This window comes from Camelus ferus, chromosome 25, assembly GCF_009834535.1.
Source record: "Camelus ferus isolate YT-003-E chromosome 25, BCGSAC_Cfer_1.0, whole genome shotgun sequence".
NCBI lineage: Eukaryota > Metazoa > Chordata > Mammalia > Artiodactyla > Camelidae > Camelus > Camelus ferus.
In genome coordinates, this window is record NC_045720.1 from 33,335,281 (window position 1) to 33,360,832 (window position 25,552).

The 25,552-nt window shown below is 47.9% G+C and overlaps 1 protein-coding gene across 2 annotated transcripts in view; it reads right to left on the reverse strand.

Moving 5' to 3' along the window:
• Positions 1-468: 468 nt before the first annotated feature.
• PTDSS1 (phosphatidylserine synthase 1) overlaps positions 469-25,552 on the reverse strand; it is a 59,845-nt gene continuing 34,761 nt past the window's right edge. For both annotated transcript variants that reach the window (XM_032468176.1, XM_032468177.1), the window contains 8 exons: positions 23,274-23,425; positions 20,079-20,220; positions 18,053-18,165; positions 14,938-15,003; positions 9,630-9,729; positions 4,111-4,179; positions 3,372-3,441; positions 469-1,540 (listed from right to left, as the gene is read on the reverse strand). In XM_032468176.1, the coding sequence (XP_032324067.1) occupies positions 1,431-1,540; positions 3,372-3,441; positions 4,111-4,179; positions 9,630-9,729; positions 14,938-15,003; positions 18,053-18,165; positions 20,079-20,220; positions 23,274-23,425 (822 nt within the window). In that variant the 3' untranslated portion in view covers positions 469-1,430. The remainder of the gene's footprint in view (positions 1,541-3,371; positions 3,442-4,110; positions 4,180-9,629; positions 9,730-14,937; positions 15,004-18,052; positions 18,166-20,078; positions 20,221-23,273; positions 23,426-25,552) is intronic.

Below are 25,552 nucleotides of genomic sequence, written 5' to 3' on the forward strand. Positions count from 1 at the left end.
TGACCCTAGCTTTGCATGATTCATTTAACCCCTTCACCCGGGAATTCTTTTGCAGAAAAAGAAAAACATGACACTTCTGTGGTTAAAGATTTCCTTAAAGGGGGAAAAGACATGGAAACCTTTGTGCTCTGTGAAATGAGGGAACAAAAGGATTGCTTCCATCAAGTTTATATCTGTAAGAAAATCAACTAGGTACCGCCCACTTGTTAGAGAAAAAAAAATCCAACTTGGTTAAAAAAAAAAAAAAAGCCATGACTATCTTGTTCATTTCCTATTGATCACTTAGGAAGGTCAGGAAACAGGACTGTAAGCCCTCTAAAATATACATTTTTTTCCTTTTCTTCTCACTGTATAAAACACATACACATTCGTAGTATCCTAAAGTCACTGGAAAAATACAGTGGTTGCTCACAAACAGTGGAAAAGACCAGTAAGATGCAAAGAAATGAGCATTTTGCGGAGACAGAGTTTGATGGGCTTTAAGGTGAATCGTTTTATTTAAAACAGGGATCCAGAGGTGGTGAACTACCGGGGTCGGTGTTGCAGAGCATGGCACGGAGGAAGGTAATACTCACCAGCACCTCACATGGGACTAAAGGACAGTGGCAGCCACACACCGTGGAAGGAGGACAGACGATATGGAGAAGGCACCTGGCTGGGGGCGGGGCCGCGGAGCGCTGCCTCTCTGCGGGCTCACGCCTGCGCGCTGTGGAGAGGTCTGGACAAGGGACACCCAACAGGGAACAAAGCGGTTCCCCTCTGAAGCCCGGGATCCTGTGTAGGTAGCTAACCTTTCCTCTGCCTGGTCTCTTAAGGTCCTAAAAGGGGGAGGAGGTGGCTAGACAGTAACACAAATGCCCCCTCCTTTCTCTTTCTCTAGAATAGAGGGGAGCCCTCCCCCAATTCAATGTCAGCAGTGGCTTCTGAAGGCTTTTAAGTGTCCTCACTCACGAACAAGGAACAACAAAATAAAAGACAGAGAAGTGGCCTGGACTTAAACTCATCAGTCAGAGAGGCAGGATTCCGAAAAATAAAACCTGGTGACCGGTCCATGAACTGTACAGTTGATGCCCTGTCTGAAGATGTTTACACTGCGTCTACAACACACGTGAGCACAAAGCTGCTCTTGGCAACTGTGAGTAAATAGCTACCCTCTCCTCCAAACACAACACACCGCTACCAGTGACCGCGTGCCAAGTGCAGAAATTAGAAGAGATCCCCAAGTGGACAAGGACCCCAGGCAATGGTCCACCCGGTGTGGCCGGGTCTGTGGGAAACAAGGCTTTTGCTCTCAAATAATGACCCCCCCCAGCCCCCGCTCCTTCCCACTAGCGCTGAGCATTTCATCCTCCTCACAGGGAGGTCCAGCCGGTTCCACCCCCTCCCAGTTCTAGGCACTCCCCGGAACATCTTTGATTAACCAGGGTCTTTCATTTCTTTCCAACCCCGTTGGTGACTTTTGACTTGGAATGTCGATTCCGTCTTCTGGAAGAATGGCTCTCGTTGTTGCCTGGGTGCTTGGGCGGGCCGTCTTCAGAACCTGGCCAAAGGAATCAGGACACGGCATCACTGCGGGCTGCGGAGATCCCGGGCTCACGCCTCTGAGGCCTCTGACTGGTGGCTCCCCGGCCCAGGCCGCCGAGCGGCTGCCCAGAGTGCGGGCTCCTCCACCGGTCCTTGCACTCCATCTAGTGGCCTCTTTAATAAATCAAGGCACAGAAATCCCTGCACTGAGCTAGCAAGGGACCACCCCCCAGAGTCGGGGGGTCCTGAAGGATCTGAACACTCACACTGCAGGGTGGATGGTGGTCATGGTGATGGGGACCAGAAGTGAGAGTACGGATGACACCCAAGCACGAAGGAGGGACAATTAAAGCGTGAACCGCATGATTGTCAAGTCTAACTGTGCAGCCAAAGGATGCATTACCTGGGTCTCCATACCTGGACCTCCTGCACTCCGGCATTTCTAAATCCTTAAATTGGAAAGATTCTTGCCTTGACAAAATCAAAGACAGTACAAGCACTCTGCTGCTTGACCTGGAGGTCCCTTGACAAATCAGGCCCCTGGCGCTTAGGACAGACAGCCCCTGAGCCATGTGCTCACGGTGCCACACGCCCCCAAGGTGCTCAGTCTCCAGGGGCAGTATCGTCCATTACACTATCATTTGTTCTGGAGCTCAGAGAAGACTCTACACTGGCTGAGAGCTGGGCAATCAGCAGGCAGCAGCCAGGTAGAGGGTGGATCCGGAAGTGGAGTGGGGTGGGGTGGGGGGAGTGGGCATTCAGGGTAGGGGTGTGTCAGAACTTCAGCACTTCCTGGCATCAGGTTGGCTCTGCCCTCAGGCTGAGCACGTGGACAACCCCTGGCCAAGCCAAAAGGTTCTCTGCTCCAGGGCTCAGATTTTTTTTTTTAACTGTGTACCTTTCATTTAAATATATCTCTACCATTACTTATTTGAGTCTTTTCAATGGAGAACCCAGAAGTGCCATGGATGGATCTAATACAGGGGGTGGTTCTGAATAAGGGAGCCCTGGGGAACCCCTCTGCCCACGTCCATCAGCATCTCACAGACGTCGCTGATTCAGGAGAAACCGTCTCAGAAAGGGCGGCCAGTACTCTGGAGCATTTTCCCAGGGAGCGCTGGGATGCACTTGACCCCAGACGAACTCAGGAGCCCAAATGCCTCAGAAGAACTTTCCACCCCCGCGCCCCCGTTCCTCTGAGCAATTCTCTGGGTTAAAATTCATCTCTGGCATTCACGACTCTCTCCCTTTGGTCAAGCCCCACAGCCAGCTCATCACTGCGAGGAATTACTGTCCAGTGGAGCCTCCTCAGGGTCACTATTCCACACGCCTAGTTTTTAAAATAACCAGGTGGCCCCAAGTCTTTCCAAAACACTCCTCGGAGAGGGACCAGTGGGAGATCCCTGACTGCATTCCTGAAACCTGTCTTGTTCTGGTCTGTCTCTTGAATAAATGCAGTTCAATTGACCCACCTCTTTTGAAAGGCTTTTCCCCCTGGCACACAAATCTCCCTGACCCTCTGCACTGATGATGAAAGCCAAGACCAAGAACACCCCCAGCAGAATGCCTGAGACGGGGGGGGGGGTGTCTCGTCACATCTTCCTGTCTCAGAAAAGGCAGAACCACACAGTGCCTCTTATGCAGTGAGTTTTGGGGATGGGGGGCAGAGTCTGCACGCACCTTGCATGTTTCTTAATTAATAACAGGAGACATGCGATGAGGAGGTTTGAGACCCTCTGGGGCGCACGTTCACCTACATTCAGAGGATAAATGCCGATCTTACATCACTTTACTGGGTCTTGGGAGGAAGGGGCCCCAGGAGAGTGATAACAAGGAGGGAGAGGTACCTTTTGTGCCTTTTCCGTGAGGCCAGGAGATGTCTGGACTGTAGGTGCTATCTTCACACTCTGAGTAGGTCTAGAGAGAGAGAGGCAGGCTTGGTGATGGAAGTTTGAGTGCTCCCGGGAGGAGGGTGCCGGCAAGCAAGCCAGGGTGCGCTATCCCTCCCTGCCTGTCCGGGCTGGGGGGTCCCCACTGGCAGGCACAGAACCTCCCTGTGCTTGTGCTCAGCTAGGAAGTCAAGGCTATCTCTTGGGTGACGCAGAGTAAGTCTCCTAGAGAGCACCTTTAGCTCCTTGGACTAAAGATGTGAATAAAGGATAATCGCTGCTATTTTTGCTTAAAAAAAACTACTGCTGATGAAACTGCTATGGCATGTAAGCTCGCTCACATCTACCATGAGGGGGGCGGGGCAGGAGTTTCGGGGTGGGACCCCCAGGCTGGGACTCTGGAAGAGGTGAAAGGCCTGGAATAAGACCCAGCTTTCCAAAAACTGGTCCAGGGATTGTCCTGGAATTTTTTTCTTTTTTTTTTTTTTAACATAAATAAATAGTTCAGTTTAAAATCTAATGTTGGAAGCGATAGGGAACGAACTCTGAACTGGCTGCGTTCGGACTGCAGGGAGCCTGGCGCCCGGCTCTCCACGTGCCGTCCTGACCGCAGCCCCGCGGGCGCGCGCCCTGGGCTGCAGCGCCGAGCAGGACGGCTTAGTCTCAATACAGGCCCGTCTCTGCCTTCCTGCTGTACCTTTTCCCGGTGACCGTAGTGCTCTGCGTACCAAACCATGCCGTACAGACACAGGAAGGTGGTGAAGGCCTAGAAGACAAAAACAGCACAAAACTGTTACATAAGTGAGGCTGCGCAAAACAGTTCCGCTTCCCAGAACCTGGGGGATTCCATGGGAATTCCGGCGCGACGGCTCATCGTGTGTCCGCCTTCTCTCTCAGGACACTGGTCACAGGATGGCTGGAAGCATCCCTGAAGCTCTAACAAGAAGGGTTATGACGAGACCAGAGTTGCTGCCATGACTCTGCTGTCGGGATGAAGATCATCTCTCGACGTGGGATCAGTTGGGACGTGGTTTCTCATCGGCCCTGCAGGTCCTGCTGAAGAGGACACGATGGACCCTACACTGCGTTTCTGATTTTCATCGCCCACACTGTGCACCCTGCTTCCATCACCGGAGAGAGTCAGAGGACTTAGTCAGAGGGGAGGAGGACTTCTGAATGAAGAGGAAGTTGCAGGCAGCCCGGGGTCACATGGTGTGGAGGGCTCTGAGGACAGACACCCACAGAAGGACACCGCTGCCCTGGGCCTGGCACTGCTGTTTAGTCTCAGAGGTCCTACTCTGACCCCAGGTCTGGCTGCCTTTGTTTTTCTCAGTTAAGTAGACAGGGAAAGAAAAACAAATGTCTTGTGAGCCCCTGTGTGAAAAGAGGAGGGTGTGGCCCATGGGTACCCCGGGGCCGGGATAACCCCCACCTCGCTCAGTGTCCCCACTGGCCCCGGCCATGCCCTAAATTTTCCTCTGAGTTAAGGAAAGAACAGTATCTAAGAATCCAAAGCTTAAAAATGTATCAAAAACCTGAAAATCAGGGAACAGTTCCTGGCAGCCTGGACAAGGCAGTGAAGGAGCCAGGAGCTTTATCAGAGGAACTGGGGCCAGGCCCTCCAGCCAGGCCTCCCGGTCCCCTCGCGACTGTAAGTGAATCACCAAAACAAAACCAAACAAAACAACTGCCCGTCCTGCTGTTATGTTTCTTCAGAATTCCTTGCTTTAGCAAGGACACTGACAGCAAATCCTCAAGGTCTAACCGCCATCTCTTCCACTTCATTTCCTGCTAGGGACCCATCACCTTGACCCAACCGTGGGAATAGTTGTGAAATCATGGTGGAATCTTCTCTTCTGGCATACTTTTAATCCATTCTAAGAATCATAACTTAAGATCTAGAGGCATTGCCTCAAAGATTAATTTCAACTCCCCTCGTTTCACAGTAGCGCAGTGAAGGCTCAGAGAGGTCAACGGTCTTCCCAAAGACACACAGCTACTATGTGGCAAGACTGAAGCCAGAACACAGGTCTCTTTATAATCCCTGGATCGAATTTCAGGGATGGCTATCGAGACAAATACTGATTTTATGTCTACAAATCTTATATACGTCTGTCCATTTATCTGTCCACGCATCCACTCCTGGAGAAAGAAAAGCATCACGGGGAAGAGCCAACCCCAGCAGCATCCCTCCGCACAGCCCACAGTCTGGACTGTGGAGCCAAGACTGCGGGGGAGGCAGGGCTGTGCACTCGCATCGCCGCAGCTTGTAGTCTAGCCCTGGCCCAGTTCCTTCACGTCAGTGACACTGACCGAGGGTCTGCCGGGCGCACAGCGTCATCTTCAGTGTCAGAAAAGGAAGGAGTCTGAGTGCTCCAGCTGGCCATTCTCCTTCCACATGAACGAAGTGGGAACAGCGGCATGGTGGAGAGACAACATGGAACAGAAGAAGACTCACTAGCTCGTTTTATATTAAATCCGTGTGCAAACTGGCATACACTAGGAATTCAAAGAAAAAGCTCACATCCCCCGGTGAAAAAAATTAGGCAATGAATGAATACATTAAAATTATAAAACGAAAACCACGTTTAATCTTTAACATACTCCAGTACTTGTTCAGATTCTTAATAAACACCACCATTAAAGGTGCCATTTTCCCGGGGTGGCCAGAGTGGGAAGACTAGAGGACCTGCAGTGTGTAAGCCTATGTATGTGTTGGCTCCTTAACAAAGAAGAGAAGAGGTCGGCCTAGGATTCACACAGGGAGGGGGAGACAGGGAGGGCAGGGCCACCTCCGCGGACCAGTCAGTGGCTCTGCGGTGAGGGTAGGGAGGCAGGTTGGCCAGAGACCTGTCACTCCGCTGGACCAAGGGAGCCCTGAGGGCTGGGGCGACTGTCATTTCCCATCTTAGCCACCAGAGGGCAGGAGCGCGGGGGTCATCCTCTCCCTTCCCAGGGAGGGTAGGCAAACACTGGCAGGTGCGGAGCAACAGGCTTATGTATGTATCATCATGATCGCCATGCAAAGGGCCTGCTGAGGTTGCCGACTTTACCACTTCACCTGGGTACAAGAGGCCCATTTTGCACTTGTCCCGGGGGCAAAAGCTTGTCATTTATGGGTTTGCAATCACACCGGTGGAAATCTAGGGCCGTACCCACTTCAAATGTCAAGGCCTAGATTTAAAAGAGCAATTGTGCAGATTCTATTTAAAGGGCGGGAAGGAAAAAGAAATAGAGAAACGTGTGGGCTATAAGCCAAGGCAAGCGCACAAGCCCGAGTGTGGCTTCCAGGTCATGGTAACGAGCATCACGTTCACCAAGACCCGTCAGACAGCTACTGCTGGAGCAGCCTGTTACCCAGCGCGCTTCTGGGAGCTCTGCTTCCAAATTCGTCTCAAATTCCGAGGACGCTGTCTTCCTAAGCAGGGAGAGTAACTCAGGGCTCTGCTTCTCTCAGTGTGGTGTAACTTACACTCTCTTCCTGAATAAGATTCACCTCACTTCTAAGTTTGAGACCAGTCTCGACCTTTAATAAAGTCCATGAATATAAAAATGTGCCAGGACCTTGCTTCCACTGTTCCTGGTAAATGTGCAAGGCAGTGGGGACTCCTAATCACCCCAGCTAACGGCCTCTCTTTCAGGACCTGCCCTGGAGAAACAGTGTCTAGACAGCAGCAGAAGTGGTGGGCAGGGATGGAGGGGGGTTCCCTGGGGGGAGGAATAGAGTCTGATAACCCCCCGACGTGAAGAGTGATGGAGGAGAGGGAGCAGTGGCCTCGGTCTTAGACTGGGGCACCCGAGAGGTGGGGGAGCCACTCACCACGGTCCCCGTGACTCTGCTCCACACTGCCTCTGGGAGCTTCACCCCTGGCTGGCCTGGTGCTCTCCCCAGAGTTCCTCCGTGCACACGCATCTTTTACGGTATTTGCACATCAGTAGTTTGCACGTGTCATTCTCACGTGCACTTGGAGCTCCTTGGAGGTGGACCAAGAAACCTTTAGCCAGACTATCTGGCTTCAGCCCTGGCTCTGCCACTTACTACCTGTGTGACCTTGGGCAAGTCAGTGAACCTTTCTGTGCCTTGATTTCTTTATCTATAAAAAGAGGTCAGAAAGTATCTCCCCTTGAGGCGTAAAGATCAAATATGCAACTCATGTAAAGCACTCAGAACAGTGTCTGGCACATAGTAGGCATTAATAAATCTTATCATCATCATCTACCTGTGGTTCCAGCCTCAGGTGCGGCTTTGACCAGCACCCAGCACCATGACGGACTTACAAGGGACTGTGAAGGAGACACTGATGGGAGAAGAAACGGGTTAGGTCCTCAATAAAGTTACAGTCACACAGACACAAAGGCAGAGCAAAACGGCCTAATCAGGAAAACAGTGAGGAAAGTCTCTAAAACTCAGAGAAAGACTGGAGGGTCCCCACCAGCTGGGCGACCAGAGATGGGTCCTTGGACACGGCCTTTGGGAGCACTTTCTGGCCGCTGACGCCCAAGGGGGGAGGCCCGCAATGGGCCGTCGGGAGAAGGGCCATCTGCCCATGTCCCAGGAGCCCTGCCCGCCTCAACCTCTCCGTGGTCCCCGTGGTCCCGGTGGCGCCAGGCGAGGGCCGCACCCAGTCCTGCCCGCTATTCACTACTGGTACCGCTACAATTCACAGACCTGGGGTGCACACGCCAGAGAGAAATGCTTAGGTCCCCTGCACATCTGACTCACTCCCCTAACCAGCCCCTGTATCTCGTCTGTGACAGAAAAAAATACATTGTGGAGTTTCAGCACAAAGGAGGTCATTATTCCATCTTACTGTTCAAGACAGGACAGAACAGGCTCAAGGTGCCCTGATAGGCAGGATTTCTAACAAGTAACCCTAAAAACAGACACCACGAAAGGCAGTAAGAAACGCTTTAGAAATACAAAGTTTAGTCTTGCCAAAAGGAAAAAAAAAATTAGACCTGAATCTGATTTAGCCTCTAGATCCAGCTACTGATTTACAGAAAATACTGAGGACAGAGACACCTGTTAAATTACAGTAAGGCTGGAATCAGAAAAACTCAGACTGGGGCAAAATCTGCAGGACAAAAGAGCTTATTTCTTCAACAAATAAACTGCAAAGGAGAGAGAACTAGAGACAAAGGGAAAACTCTATATTAAAAGAGACGGAAAGGCGCACCAACCAAGTGAATGAGCGGATGCTGATTCAAGTAAATTGTTGAAAAATATAAAATTTAAGGAAACATTAGCAATGTGAACACTGAATAGCTATTTGACAGTATTAAAGAATTATTCATTCTTTTTCTGATGTGATAAAGGTCCAGTGATTGCATTAAACAAAAAAGTATTCTTAGCTTCTTTTAGAGATGGATCCTGAAATAGTACAGATGGCTCTGTTTCCAAGTAATCTGGGGTGGGGAGAGTGAGCACGGAATAAAAGGAGACAAGACTGGCCAGGAGTTGATCATTATTGGAACTGGATGATGGGTACAGGCGGGGCCAGCTACTCTGTCTTCTTTTCCATGATTATTATTTAAAAAAAAAAAAAAAAAAAAAAAAAGCCCAAGTTAGTTTTTAGGACAAGTAAGTAAAAGTGAAGAATCTTAAGTGTAAAGTAAGACTTTCTCCAAAATAACAAAACAATTAAATGAAAAAGGACGACAGAAGAATGTTGAGCCAGGTAAGCTCTTACTTCATTTGAAAGATGAAGGAGAAGCCCCAGGACTACAGGGCTGGAGGCCCCTGGGGCTCTTCCTTTCAGGAGGAAGCTCACTCCACCCAGGCTCGGCTGATGAAGTTGGCCTTCAGGGAAGAAACCGATGATCTGATTACCTTCAAAAACATGTCACGTGGCCTAAAACCCACCATCCGTCACTTTGTACATAAAGCCTTTTCCAGTAATGCAGGGCACTGTAACTGTCCTTGTCCCCTCACGGCAGGCCTGGAATGTTTAGCACGTGTAGGTGAAACAAACGAGGGTATGACACACCTACCGGGGGCGTCTGACTGGAACCGGCAAAGGTGGCCGCGTTTGGGTGCCATATGCTCCTGCATTTATTCTTGAAGTTCAGCCTAGGGGCCAATCTTGGGTTATTACAAGTCGAAAGTCCTGTCTATGAATTTCTACTTGGTGCACAAGAGGGTTTTGTTTCATTCTGTTTTAGGAGACACCATGGGGAGTTTAGCTAACACTTTTGGGTAAAAAAGTAATGACTTACCACACAAAGAAGCCACAGCACAACATAGAGTATTTGGGTCTTAGAGAAGAGATCTTGTCCAAATTTTATGCAAACGATAGCTTCCAGGAAACCGATGACCCTATTAGACAGAACAAGAGGTTAAATACCAATCCATCTTCTCAGAGCACAATGCGTCACCAGAGAGATGCAGGACTCCACCAAAAGGCTCAACTGATCATAAGATTTCTGCCCCCAACACAGCAGGTCCCCCCACCAAATGACACTGTTCCAGCCCACTGTGCTTTCTTAATAAATAATATATACAGTATATATGTAACTACATATTTAGATTTAATACAAAGTTTATGTTACTGTTACTCCTCTCTTCTTTTTTCAGAGTGTTTTTTTAGAGCAGTTTTAGGTTCATAGCAAACTTGAGGGGAGGGTCCAGAGTCCCTATACCCTGTGCCCCGACACATGCACAGCCACCCCCATTATCAACGTCTCCCCCCAGAGGGGCACATCTGTCACGAGTGATGAACCTGCACTGACACATCCCAGTCACCCAAAGTCCACAGTTCACATCCGAGCTCACTCTTGGTGTCGCACACTGTGTGGGTTTGGACAAAGGTACAATGACATGTATCCACCACTACAGGATCATACAGAGTAGTTTCACTGCCCTAAAAGCCCTCAGCACCCTGCCTATTCATCCCCCTAACCCGCTCCAGAAATAATGAAATGTTTTTTACGTCTTCCTTCCTCATAGACCAAAATCTCAACTTGTACGTGTTCACAGCTGGAGGCACCTGGCATCATCTAACTCAGAGCCCGTCCCAGCGCTGGGCAGTCACCCCCCCTGTCGGAGCCCTCGCAGGGACAGGGAGCCTACTATCTCTGCGGCAGCTCCTTCCGCCGCTCAGTCCCTTTAGCTGTCAGGAAGCTGTTCCTTGTCTCAGGCTGGTCTCTGCCTCCTTCTCCCCGTGCGTCCTAACTCTGCCCTCCGCAGTTATGTGTGAATCTTCCAAGTGAGTCTTTCAAAAACTCAAAGTGGCAACCGCATTCCCTCCCGGCCATCCAGAAATTTCCAGATTTAATATGCCCTGGTTCTGATGACAATATAAACCCTTTATCCTCTCTTCATCTATAGGCAATTTTGCTAAATACAAAAATGTTTAAAAAAATTCGTGTTTTTACTCTTTAATTAAAACACCAAAGAAAAAAGCCTATCTTGTATTCTACATCTTCATTTATAAATATTAAAATCAGACCTTTATTAAGGATCAGAGCTTAAAGATAAGAACAAGTGAGGTAATCGAGACACAGCTGGTCATGGGATCCCAAGGCTGCCTAAGAATAGCCAGCTTCAGATGACGCCACTTCAGGTGTTCCTTCCCCGAGATGGAATCTGGACAATCAGGGACTGGTCTTGTTGTACAGATAATCTCTACAAAGGCAGGAAGGGGCCCAGAAGGCCCTGGGTTCCCTCCCCACTGGCAGACATAGAAGTCACCGCCACAGTCAAATGGATGGATGGCTTTAAACAAGGGAATGTCTGGAGTCAGAACCACTTAGGCAAAGCAGAAAGTCTCCTGAATGTGTCTCTGTTCCCCCAGTCCTGACTGGGCAAGGTTTAGAAGTGGTTGCCTGGATCTTCCTCCCGCCCCTGCCCCAACAAGGTCCCTCGCACTTTAAGGTACTCAAGAGGCCCCTTAACACTGAAGTCTAGCCGGCGAGCTGCCACTAGGGGGCAGCCACACAGCGAGGGGAGGGTGCCAGCCCCAGGACACAGGAAAGATATGAAACCTCTGGCTGGCACTTTTTGAAGGACTACAACAGAAACGGTCAAGCCCAGGAAATAAGTGCCTGTCTGCCCGTAACCAGACAGAACACCCGGAGTTCACTATGGGAGGTTTCTGGATATTCAACTGATGGAGGCACCCTAGAGCTGTGTTTCTCAAACTTCTGTGGGCTGAGACCCACGGCAGGAAACACATTCCTCACTGTGACCCAGGACACGCGCGCACACACACACACACACACACACACACACACACACAACTGAGACAAAGGTTGCACAAAACAACTGTCCTCTCGCTCTGACATTTTTCTACTCTATTTCATTTTCAGAAAATGCTGGTCAGGACCTACTCAACTCACTTCACTAAAGTTTGTCCTAAAGACCAGAGCTTTTCAGTCAGGAACTTTAGATATGATTTGATCCCACGTGCTGAGGAACCTTGGCTAAGCTGTTGTCCAGGCACGTGGCTGTCTCAGTGAGAAGGTGACCTGAGTAGAGACTGGGTGGGGATAGGGGTCAGGGGTGAAGGGAAGGGGCAGAGTGAGGATAAAGAGCAACAAGGGTCTTGCGGGCCAGCCCAGAGCTTGGCTTTTAGCCTGGGGGACATGGGAGCGCCCAGAGGGTTTGGAGCAGAAGGTCTAACATGATTCGTTTTACATCTTAAATGATCATTCTGGTAGGTGAACTGAGAACTGCTGTAGGAAACCAGAGAGAGGCAGGGAGCTTCTGATGCAGGGCGAGGACCAGGGGAGGAGCTGTGAGAAGCAGTGGGAACATGGATGCACAAAACCCAACAATCACCCGGACACTTGATCACCAGCCACGGCCCCTCACCATTATCCCTGTCCCTTAGAGGAAGTCCTAATGAATAACATTCTTCCGGAGGGTCCACACTGCTCCTGTACAAAGCTCAACTGGCTGCTGGTTTAGGGCTGAGGCCAGAGGCTTGGGCACCATGGGAGCCCATACAGAGTGGGTTCAGGGACACAGCACCCACCTCCTCACCCCAGGGGCTTCCCTCGCACCCCTCTGACCTTAACTTTATGCAAATGTCAGTCTTTCAGATCTTGACCAGACAGAACAAGGCGGTCAAACTGTGGTTGGAGGGAATTTAGTGGGCGTTCCTACTCCCTTCAGTGCATCAGGGCATCCTTATCTTGAAGAAGCAAGTTCAGAAGACAAACATTTGGGCTGCCTGAGGTGCTTCTGCCTGGCTGATCTACTGACTCACTCTTTGCTTGCCTCTCAGAAATAAAGATGCCCTTAATGTAGAGCCCTGCGCAGGGAGCTCCTCGGTGAGCGGGGCAAGAATGTGAGCAGGGTTGCGACTGACACCGGGGGCACGGGAACTCCAGGCTTGGTGTGTGTGCGCTGGGTGTGCAAGCCAACCTCGAGAGGCAGACAAAGTTTTCAGTTTGCCAGCACCACCTGCTCTTGGATTCTGAGGACGCCACACCCTGCGTGTGTCCCACAAACGCTGCCCTGCAGCTGCACACACCCTCTCCCGGGACGGCTCGGGCCGTGGGTCAGCCGCTCTCCAGCCAGCCAGGAGCTGAGCTGACCCTCACACAGTGGAAGTGAGGTGTGTACACGTGTGACACGAGCATCACACAACCCCACAGGGTGCCAGGAACGGCTCCAGAAGTTCAAGAGTGAGGTTCCAGGTCTGGTTAGGACGAGCAAAGACACCTTTCCGGTGGCTTCTTGGGGACAGAGAAGAGACTGGAGGCCGGGCCCCCCGTTTCAGCGTCACCCCGTGGAGGCAGCTCCTGCCCCGGTCCACGCGCCGGGCGGGTCCGCCCTGTGTGCCTTATGCAGCGGGACCTGCTATTTTGAGGGCACGGCCCACTAGTTCTCAAGGTTCACCAGCCTTGATGCCACCATTCGGGAGCCCTCAGTTCTCGGTAAAGCGCCCTCGGCCACATGACCTCTGCGCTGCGGGTCCGGCTCAGCTGATTTCACCACTTTTCTGCAGCTGCGTCTGCTCCCTGTCTCCAGCCTAGCTCCTCTGGGCCATTTCTCCCACCACAGGGACTGTATTTTCTGGCCACTAAATTAGAAAAAGAACTTGGCTGTAACACCACCTCTCTCTCCGATCTCCATCTCCTTTTCGTCAACAGGTGAGCAGACACAGTTCTGTGGAAGATACATCTACCCGCAGTAGAATAAGACCCTGGCACAGACTTGTAAATGTGAAGAGAAAAATGCACGTGCAAAGAAGTACACAGCAGAAGAAGAGCTCAAATGCAGAAAGGTCCCCCTTCCTTGGGCAAGACAGTAAGGAAGCTCACCGCCCCCTTCCTGTGACGCAACGACCGCGCCTTCACGCGCCCTGTGGTCCGGGCCTCAGAACCTGGGAGACGCGTACGCTGTCGCTCCCGCCAGACCACTGATGTTAGAGATCAGAGCCATCCTATCGCCCTTTGAGCTACTTCATGTAGAAAAATTAGTTTACATCATAGGATCTATGAGAAACAATGACAGTGGCCCTTCGTCTTCTGGGGAAGAGGGTGGTGGGAAAGTTGCCTAAATCTAACTTGAGTAACCCCCTCAAATCCAGAATGAGAGCTGGGGACACACACACACACACACACACACACACAGGAAATCATTTGGAGGGAAAGACAACGCAGTGTTAGCAGCAATTATTGCTCAACAGCTGATGTCTTTGGGTGATTTGCAGTTTCTTCTTTTCTTAATTATCAATATGCGGGCATGTTACTTTTTAACTAGAAAAGAGGGGTTACTCTATTTAAAAATCGGTTGGGGTTTTCATCAGATTCTCTTTCTGCTGTCACTCTCAGTTCAGAGCCTAGGTTAAGTGGTCCTGAATCTATGATGCCTGAGAGACTAGACTTCACGTAAAGACGTGCTGGATGTCTCCAGAACTTCGGGTGCTAAATGGCATGGTGAATTGTTGACGGTGTTTTAAGCAGAACAGCCACTTACCTGAGACACTGAGGAGGGCCTGACATTTACTGTTGGGGGGTTAAACCAGATAGCCTATGCTTTCTCTCAAATCATTTAAATAATAGTAAATTCAGATACAGCATTTGCAACTGCAGTGAGATAATAAACTGTGACCATGTGGCCATGTGTTAGTTCTCTTTGGGACAATAAAACTAGACTTTGGTATACAGCAAGCAGCTGTTTTCTGGGGTCTTTTTGGTGTGAAAGTAACATGAAGTGTGGTTAAGTCCATCAGGAGATGTCCCTAACTCACCACTGATTTGATGGGGAATTTGAACAATACATTTTCTGTTTAGTTTACTTTGTGAAACAAGGTCTCCAAGTTCCATGTGGGAAAATATCTTTTGGTTTCCTAATATTTTTTTTAAAAGCAGTTTCTACAACTTCTTTCTATAATTTGCCAATTAACTACTCTAAACTTAAAGCAGAAAAGGAATGTGAAAAATGAGAGACATACAAAAACAACATCAAGCCTTCACAGGGAGATTACACTGAATGTAACAAAGGGTCAAGAAATAACCAAAGCAATGTAGGGGCTAAATTAGTTTAGAATGTCCACAGTAACAGACTACTCACCCGAACACCCAGCACTGTGTTCCCACGCGTTTGCACTGTGTGTCGGTGAGGTAAGCGTAGTACTGTCTGAAAGAACAAAGGCGGAATTCACTGAGAGCTTCTGGAAGACCAGCAAGTCAGTGTAGAATTCAATCACAGACAGAGTGACTGTAAAAAAGGTCTGCCTTGTTCCACATACTCCAGCTGCCCGGTCTAGTTCTATTCAAGGCGGCAGGAAGTCAGTGCCTACGGAGACATTCCCATATGAGGCTAAGAACTCGGGTCAGGTTGGAGGGAGGGGAGCACGGTTTAAAGAGCCAGGTTATGGGCAAAGGTGGTCTTGATTCAGACACAGATGCCCACAGCCTTGAGCCAAAGCCACCTCAGGGGGGTACTTCAGTCTCTCTCCAGGGAGATGATTCCAGAAGGTCACCTGCACGGTCACTAACTGTCCCTTGTGCTCTCTCCAGGACAAAGGCTGCTGACTGTACCCAGGCAAGAGATATTCACAGTTTTGGCTCAGAAACTGGAATGGGACTGTAGCTGCACCCATTACTGAGGCCAATGACTTTGAATGTTACTGACATGGTCAGAAAGGAGGTGATGACATGGGGTGGAAAGGCTTAGCAAAGCAGCCACCCAACAGAAACACAGTATGAGCCACAGATGCAATTTAAATTTTTCTAACCATGTTAAAAAAGTGAAAAGGAACAGATGAAATTCATTTTAATAATTTGTTATTTATATATATATATAGCCAATACATTGAAAACATTATAAAGAAGTATTTTATATTGTTTCTGCACTAAGTCTTCAGGGTCTGGTGTGTATTCTACGTATAGCACATTTCAGGGTGACTGGCCACACTCCCAGCGCTCAGGAGCCACACATAGGGTGGCTGCCTGTAGGACAGTGCAGGCTTGGAGTCTCACACCTGTCCCCGAAACTCAACCTACCCCTGCAGGGCTGCATCTGAACCTAGAGCTTTTATTCTGGTGGGGGGATGTGTGGTCAGACTCCTCTGAGGGTTTGATGAGAGCCATGATATAGGCACATGAAACACGCACCCAAAATTTTGTATTAAGCTTCGGGGGTTCATAGACACCTAAAGTTCATCCATGAACTATCGTCTCTTTACCCCAAAGGCCCGAGTGAAGAACTCTAGCTGTAAAGAACTCAGGTTTTTCCTGTAACTTCGCATTTTCAGTTACCTAATTTGCTTTCACCAGCTCAGCTACTTCACCTCTAATTGTGTCCATGCTCTTATGTCACACATTGTATCATTAAGTTAAAAGAATGCTCAAACAGCTTCTCAAAGCAGAGGCATGTGAGAGTCTAACCAAAAAGGAGGAAAACAGAGACGTGGTGTGTATGTGTCATCGATACCAAAGCCCACGGGCTGCCTCTCCTTTCAGGGCCTGGCGTCTGCCAACCAGCATGGCTGTGCTGGAACCTGTCAGAGAACTTTCATCTTTTTAAGAAGCTTGTCAAATCATCTCCTCACAGAGGAGCAGCCTCAAGAGGTATAAGAACACAGAAAGTGGCTAATTTCTAAACAAAAAGGATTGTGTAGAAACCCATAAGGTTTAGCATAAATTCTGAAGAGCTCTGAAAAAGTCCAAACGCTGGATTTTTAGTCTCTAGTTTTTGTTTTGAATATTTAACAATATTGAAATTTCATGATAAATCACCTGGGGTCTGCTGTCCAGTTTTACTGAGAGATTTCCTTCCCTGTTTATTGACTTTGTTGATTGCTCCTAATTTTATGAGGGAACTGCTGCTAATAATCTTTCCTGAAAATAATTGTAAGCCTCAAATTAAATCAAATGTTAAATATGGTAGGGAGGCTCCAATCCAAGGGGAAAACAGGCATTCACGAGATAACTACTCCAACAGACCACTGGTTCATAAAGTGCCGAAGAGCTGTGGTTTACCAGCTGTTATTATTTCCCTGTTTATATATATATACTCACACATACATATATTATATGTAATAAATGTTAACATATTTGTAATAGCGAATGAGGACAAGAGGAGGTTCTAGCTGGGGGTGAGGGGGCTTTGCCCAAGGAAAACGCCCACTTTCCCTGGCAAATGAGACCCTCTACGTGCACAGCTCGCAAGCACATTAGAAATAACAAATTAAGTTATCCTAGAGCTTCTGAAGAGTAAGTAAACCCTTTCAACTGCTTAGCCTGTGTATGTATCAGCCATGCAGAAACTGTGGGCGTTTCTACTGATCAATGCTGGTACTCCGTATTTATAAAACCCAAATAAAAACTTATAAATAAAAACTTATAAAACCCAATTGCCACTTCTAAACAGAAACAAGGAAACAAATGAAAGTGTTCTGCTTTGAAGTTCACTGGGATGGGTCCATGTGAGGGACAGTATGAACAGTGCCTCATCTCTAGGGCCTGACATGAATCACGAATCCAGGGGGACCACGGCACGAACACACAAGTGTGTCTCCACTGCCCTGGAGGACTACAGGAAGGACATTTTAAACAGGAAATTAAATTATTGCCTCTGAAAGAGCTAATAAAGTCTCATTCTAAAAATAACATCATTTATGACTTCAATCTACCATAAAAAAAAATTTGTATTTTTCTGTAATCTCATTGAAAAAAAAAAGTCACCATCTGTTACTCATTTTGTTTTAAACAGGATGTTACGAGGGGAAAGAAGGACAGCAGTGAAGATCATAAAGGGGTTTGAAAATAATTATGTGGTACTGGTCTTCCTGTTACTAAGGTCTGAGAAGCAAAATATTTCCTTCATATTCTGGAGGTATAATTTTTTTTAATTGAATTAGAGTTGTGTGACAATGTGTTAATTTCTGGTGTATAGCACAGTGACTTAGTTATATACATACATTCCCTTTCAGATTCTTTTTTTATTATAGGCTATTAAAGGTATTGAATATAGTTCCCTGTGCTGTACAGTAGGACCTTGTTGTTTATGTTATATATAGTAGTTAATATCTGCAAATCCCCAACTCCCAATTTATCTGCAGGTATAATTTTTTAAGATGATATTTTCATGGAAAATCTGTTAGTTTATGTGACTTCCCTTAAACAGGAGAATACAGAGCAAGTTAACATGTTCAATGACAGTCAGGCTAACACAGAATTACCTCACTGTGGGAGCCGTGATGCAGCCAATAAAGAGAATTCTACACCAACTTAGTGGATGACTGGCTTGGAACACAAAGATATGTTTCAGGAAGAAGGTATTCAATTCAGTCAGCTGCAAAACAAGGAGGCGTTAGTCAATCCGACGCTTTGTGCTCAGTCATAACCATGTATTCCTTCAATGGACAGTCTACAACTAAAAATAACTGGTACGTTCAAAGCATTTTCAGAAAATATATCGGTCTCAAAGGGTTGCTGTTTAAACCGGGTAACAACCAGTACAACACGGAGACCAACCAAGTGGGGTCTGGGGAGGTGCTGGGTGGTGGGAGGGGCACAGGAGGCACCAGCCATTTGTCACGTTTCCTGGTTCGCGTGATTCTCACTTGGCCGGTGTGTGTGATCTTCTGGGATAGTTGGGAGAGAGATGATTTGAGGACAGCAAAATCGTGGAAGCAGATCTGTGCCATGGAACACCCGTGCAGCCTGACAGAAATCAGGCCAGGTCTAAAAGAAGTCCGACTGCAGGAAAGCCAACTCTTTAATAACCAGAAGAAGCTTGAGATCCGTCACTGAGCAATGACTGTGGACTTGTTTAGCACATGCCTGGGACCAAGCAGAGCCTCCACCGAAGGCAGCTCTTAGAAGCAGGTGTGGAGGCTGGTCCAGGCTTCAGCTGGGGCAGTGGTACTGTCCCCGAGGGCAGAGCAGGGGCAGCACACCACATGACCCCGTCCTTGGTGGCACAAAAGAGATTTCCACCGGGATGTGCTCAATGCCCACACGCTCCTGCCTTTTCCCTCCAGACTGAGCAAGGGGCAGAGATTAGGGAAGGTCGCTGCTTTAAGAGCACATTATACAGACCAACAGCGACATCAAACGCGCGTCCTTCCCCCCAGTGCTGATTTAAGGATATAAAATAAAAAGAGTTCACTCATCAACACCACACAGGAAACGCTGACCACAGCAGAGTGCTCACCATCAAGAGGACAGCGTGCCCGTGGAGAGCTGCATCCTAGGAGCACACTCACTGTCTCTCCCGACAAATCCAAACACTCCTCAGCCCTCAGAATACAAAAGAATCTCTACCTCCCCTCACACTGCCCTGGAAGGTAAAACCTGATCGCAGTCATTCACATGCCTTTCTTTACACACGGACTTCCCCACACCGAGGTGACTATTTAACTAGCCGCATACACTGCTGTAGCCAGGAACTCCATTTATGGAGATGGGCATTAGTACCGTCCATCTGCGCATCTTTAAAGTGACACGTGCCGATTTTTTCCTTATGCTGGGAGTATTTTATACATATGTGTTCAAAATATCACGTTTAGTGAATCTGAAAGAATCCTCAGATGAACATCGTTTCCCTCAGTGCGTCTCCCAAAGTTGTGAAACAATTAGCTTAGAGACAAGAGGATCCCTAAAAAAGGCTGCCTCTGGAAAACGTCTGGTAATCCCTTTCTGAGACCCTGACATCTGAGTCGCCTCAGTCACGTCGTGGTCCACCTGGAGCGAGAGTCCCTCTCCATGGTCGACACCACTGCGGAGGACCCAGGTCCCCACAGGGCGCCAGTCCCCACAGGTGGCAGAGGGCTTCTTCAATTAGCTCTCCACCAATCACCCGAAGTGGGGACAGCTGGGGCCCAAGTTCAGCACTCAGACACTGAATGTGGACTGCAAGCAGCAGCCTTCCATGGATGCTCTGGTCCTGACAGTGAGCAATGCAGAAAGCAATCCAGTGCCTAACGCACTGGGTAATGGAAGCCGAGCCCGAGGTTTTTCAGGGAATTTTAATCTGTTTCCAATTTGTAATTCCAAGATCCACATTTTAAAACGCCTCCATGATGAAGCAAGACCTTAGGTGTGATAACCGCACTTTCTTTAATTATTCTATGTCAGCTGCAGAAGATTCTCTCTTCCAAAGCCTTGAGCTGGCATGCAGTGTCAACTGCAGGATAAATTCTAGGATGGCTTTTATTTTGTCTCTGTTTTTTTCCCCTAGTTCTGAGCATCTAAAAAAATTACCTGCCAGATGATCATGAAAAGGTAGACTCCTGCCACTCTCTGAAATGAAGACTTGGGGTCAAACCATCGAACGTAGGTCCAGCTGGCAGGAGTGAACTGGAGGACGGCCCTTTTGATTTTCCCCGTGGTGGTGTGGATGTCCCTGCAGGAAGAAAACGGGCCAAGTGAAAATCAGAGAGACGGGGAAGAAAAGAAAAGCTGCACTGAGTATTTTATAACCAAGCTTTTTAGAACAAAAAGATTCCTTCCTATTTGAACTGTCTCTCCAATGACAGCCTCTGTTCACAGGTGAAGCGCTGGGAGCAGCACCCCCTGAGGGGAGTGTCAGTGGTGACAGAGGTCGGGCCACCGCGGGACCAGCGCAGGCCTCAGCGTGTGACCTGGTGACAAAAGGAGCTGAGACGTTAAAGACGAGCACCTGGAACTGGGCCAGGAAGGAGGAGGAGGCAGCAAGGGCACAATCCCACCCTCGGCTCAGCCCCCACCTCGGGCGCTTCAGTAAGACAGGACGTGCTCCGTGTTATCCGAGGTGACCCACAGCGTCTCCTCTCCCTCTTTCTTCTTCAGTTATGTGAATAGTTTGGGGTGATGAACAGGGATTTTTCAACTTTCTTACTTCTAATCCTAGAGATCACTCAGTTAGAAAGTTCACATTCCCATGACGGAAACAGACAGTTCCACGCGCGACCAAGGAGGCCATTTGGGCTCAGACAGAGGAACGGGCTGACGCCGGCTCAGCTCGTCAGGCTCCGGGGCTGGGTGTGTGTTCTGGCCCTCATGCTGGACCAGGAGAGTTGAGATCTAAGATACTAGCATTTAATAAATGGTAAAGATTTTTTAATTTAACAAAGACGTATATCAAGGACCTCTAGGTCTCGGGCACCGTGCTAAGTGTGACGGCATGAGGATGAACAGACCAGGCCTTTTATTCTTGCGGGCAGTGGGGGAGGGGGGAGGAAACCAAGTCTGTCCCTTCGCTCACTCACCTGCCCGTCAACAAGCCTGCAGGGAGAAAATCTCCCAGCAAGGAGATGCGAGGCACAGGGACGACACAAAAACAGAGACTGTCCAAAAATAAACAAGAATAATGAAGGTCCTGTATTCAAAAATGGCGAAACTTCGTGGAAAGAGGCAGAGGAAGACAGGAATAAACAGAGACAGTGTGACTGCGAACTCGAATCCTTAATGTAGTGAAGAGGTTAATCCAACCTGATCACCATTCATTCAGAAGATAGTTAATGTAACTTGAGAATGCCAACAGGATTTTTTTTTTTATTAGTTGGCTTATGTTTTGGGACTTGATAAGCTGATTCCTGAGTTGAAGTTGAAGCATAAATGCATGAAAATAGGGGGGCATTACAGTGTTTAAGGAGCCAGACAACCTGATGCAAATTCAGACTCAACCGCTTGCTAGCGGGTGTCCTCAGGTGAATTACTAAACGGAATTATCAGTATGATCACCACTAAAGGAAGACAATTCTACCTAATAAAACTGAAAAAAAAAAATAAAAAAAAAAAGGTTTGAAATTGCAAAGACAATGCCTGGCGTTTCTCTGCAAAGAGGTAACCCCATAATTACAAACTCTGAGGAAGTGTAACAAATACTACAATGGTAGCATCAAGCGCTAGGCTTAAGGCTCAAGTGAGATACGGCGTGTGAAGCTTGCTCACAGCACCGCCCAGCACAGCCATATTTCTGTCACGTCATACACTGCCCTGAACGTGTTAGAAAGTGTCCTTTCAGGTCAGCAGCCACAGAAAGGATTATTAGCGCCAGGGGTGGGGAAAACTGGTTCATAAAATACAGTAACATTGTGAAATCTCCCCGCCACATCGCATACCAAATAAATCTGAGACAGAGTAAATAAGTTACTTATAAGAAAGAGACTAAACCCACCAAAAACTAGGAGAAAATACAAGTTAACATTTATCTAGACAAAAAGATTAAAAGCTTCTGAAGTTCAAATAAAAACCTTTCACAAACAAAATTAAAAGGGAAATGACAAAATGAAAAATAAAGTCATATTCATTGACAGAGTGTTAATATCCTTAACTCTCAAAAGCCTGGATAAAAGAAGAAAAATCCAATAGAAATAGATAAGAAATTCAGTATCATACAATCTTATATGCGATAAAATTGACAAAGGTTTAAAAATAAAATTCAAAGAAAGTGATGTATGTACACATTGCAGAATGTAAACTTATGTACTCTACTTCTAAGAATTCATTTACCAAAAAAAGTCAGATGCACACAAAGCTATATGTTCAAGAATGTTCAGTCAAGCTTTCTTTATAAATACAAAGCAAAAACTTTGAAACAACTGAAGGACCATACACGGGACCTGATTAAAGACTCTGATTGATCCATATGCTGAGAGACAAAGAAGCTCTTTAGAATTATGCCTTAGAAGGATATTTAATGATGTAGGAAAATGCTAATATTTTGTTACATAAATGAATGAAGTTTTAAACACAATCAAACAACCAAACTTTCATCATCACTACTGTTTTCTCCTCCTGATCAGTGGCACGGCTCCTGTGACGGTCAGTAAGGAGCAAGTTCAGAGAAGCAGGATAAAGAATGATGGGGTTGGGGGTGTGCCCTGCCCTTCATGGAGCAGAGGAGGGACATGCAGTGTGAATTTGAGAGTCCGAGATGACGACCTGCAGAGGTGACAAGTGAGCTGAGTCAGGAAGAAAAGGAACAGCCAGCCCGGCCATGGGAACACAGCTCAAAGGCAGGTAGAGAGGGGTTGGTGCACAGGCTCAGGCTTTGGGTGCCTGGAGGGTGCGGACGAAGGGCCCTCACTGCCGAGCCCATGGGCTTGGTCCTAAGGACCATGAGAGGCCATCACAGGGGAAGGACATGATGACCTTTGCTTTCTTAAGATCATTCAAGCAATGGTGGCAGAAGGCTTGGAGGGGTTAACCTGGGGACAGGGGACTAGTCAATCCAGCAATGGGAGTCAGAGTACAGGCATAAGGATAAAAGGAGGAATTTGAGAAAATTATAAATGATTTAGCATTTTCTGGATCAATGCCTGAAATTATGTTTATAATCATTTGTGAGTCCCAATTACCAATGCATAATTTATTCATTATTATCAAAGACCGTGCTAAGGCTGCATGCTACTGAGGCAGTTACATACACATTGTGAAAACCTGTGACTCACGGCCAGGAAGAAGGCGACTCACTTGAAGCTTGCCCAGTGGTAAGTCCTCATCTCTAAAAACCGGCAGACGACCATGCCCAGCCAGATGCCGCCGCCATTGCACAGCAGGATGTCCAGGATGACCTGATCCCACCAGCACTCGGCAAAATTGGGCAGAAGATGCATGAAGAAAAGCTGAGAAACACAAGAGAGGATGGTTGTAAAAAGAAAACAAAACAAAAAACTGGGGTATCACGCAGAAAGATACATTTCCTTTTAATAGTATATTCTTTTAGGAAAAGTTGTTGACATTTCAGATTTTCCTGGTGTCCTTTAAAAAAAAAAAAACAAGGTCTGTAATCAGGTTTTTGTTTTTTATATCATGGATGGTTTGCAAATACTGCTAATCCAAACAGCTCCTCTTTTTGGACACAGGGCTTTAAAGAAATGATACATCTTGAAAAATACTACCAAATTACCTCGGCTGATGTAAACACGACAGATCCAGGAGAGGAAGGGGAGAAAAGTTTTCACACCTGCCTACAGAGCACTGGCAGAATCCTCAAAATTAGCTTCAGAATTCAAGCTGCGCATTTTAGAAAAAGTCCACAGATAACTTGGGTACAACAGTGGGTAAATTTTAAGTTAGCTTAATGGGAAATCTCACACAAATCGACTTGCAATGATAATCTTTTTATTAAGTGCTTACGACGTGCAAGGTGGTGAGACACAATGGATTAGGGTTCTGGATCTCAAGGGCAGGAGCCAGACGTTTATTCAGAACGGCAACATGAGGTGAGCTGCGTTAGGACGGTGACACAAGTGCAAATGGTGGGGACAGTAAGAGAGCTGTTCTTTCGGACAGCAACTGCGGCAGACTTCTGGAAGGAAGACGGGTTGGAGTGGGGTCTTCAGGGACAGGAGTGGCGGATCTCAAGAGACAAGAGATGGAGATGAGAGAGATGGAGATGAGAACATTCCAGAAGGAGGGAACAGAGAGATCAAGGGTGGAACAGAAGTCTCTCATGGAAACAAAGTTTTGTCTGAAACAAAGGGCCCATCATGGGCTGTGTCCAGAGCAGCACGGTGTGCTGTGTGCAGGCCCACATTTAAGAAGGGCTAAAATGAACAGAACATATATATATATTTAAAGAATATGTGCAGTGTATTGTGTATATGTATTTATATGTAATATATTGTATATATGCAGTTAAACTGTAACAATTCTACCTAATAAAACTGAAAAAAAATTTTAAAAAAAAAGGTTTAAAATTACAAAGACAATGCCTCGCAGTTCTCTGCAAAGAGGTAACTCCATAATTACAAACTCTGAGGTAATATAATACATACTACAAATTAAAACTACCCATGAAAGCATTTCATAGACTGTAAAACAGTACAGATACAAGGGGTCTGCCTTCCTGACGTGCCTGCGGCCGAGAAGACAGAAAGCTACCCAGTGTGATGGCGAGTTGCTGTGTTCTGACCCCGGGCGGGCGGCGCACCACCCCAGTGTGCTTTCCTGGGATCCAAGCCATGAGATGGAGCGTGAACAGACGCAGGGAACAGGGGAACTTCAGCAGAAGCCAATGACACAGATTTGCTGAAACAATCCTATGCAGGGGAGGGGATGTGGAGGACCATCCGTCCGTCTGAGAGCCTTCCTGAAAGCACCAGATTCGGGGGTGAGACGGCCCGGGCAGAGCAGAGGCGCGGCTGGAAGGAGCCACCTTCATTCACTCACTGGGGATGTGGGAGCGGCTGCCAGTGTAAGGCAGAGCACTGGGGTCTGGGACACGGGCCCTGCCCTCGAGGTGTAACGTTTAGCAGAAAAGAGACCCTTGTCAAGTATCCAACATGCGCTGAGCGTTTCAGAGAAGGGCCAGAGGCCCTGCTTCCAGGTGTACAAACACAGAGCACGGCCCGTGGACTGGCAGCGGGGAGAGGGGGGCACTCGGAGGGCGGATCTGCGGGAAGAAAGGACACAGGACCTTTAAGCTGAAGAAACGAAGGTGCCGGAGCACAGGAGGTGATGGGGGAGACCTCAGAGGCTCAGGAGGTGGACCCAGCCAGTGAACCCCAGGCCTCGCAGGCTGGTTCAGAAGCCTGGATTCTGTCTTAAAAGCAGTGGACAAAACTGAAGAGTTTTCAGTAGAATGACAAGATCAGGTTGAGGTCTGAAAGGTTCACTTTGGCAAAAGATAGTGTGGAGGGAGGAGACGAGGAATTCAGATAAGAGAGTCTGGTGGACTAGATACCAGTTGGGCAGAGGTCTGAATTAGAGAGGTGTTTAGAAAAGAGAGCTGCCTGGACTTGGGGACA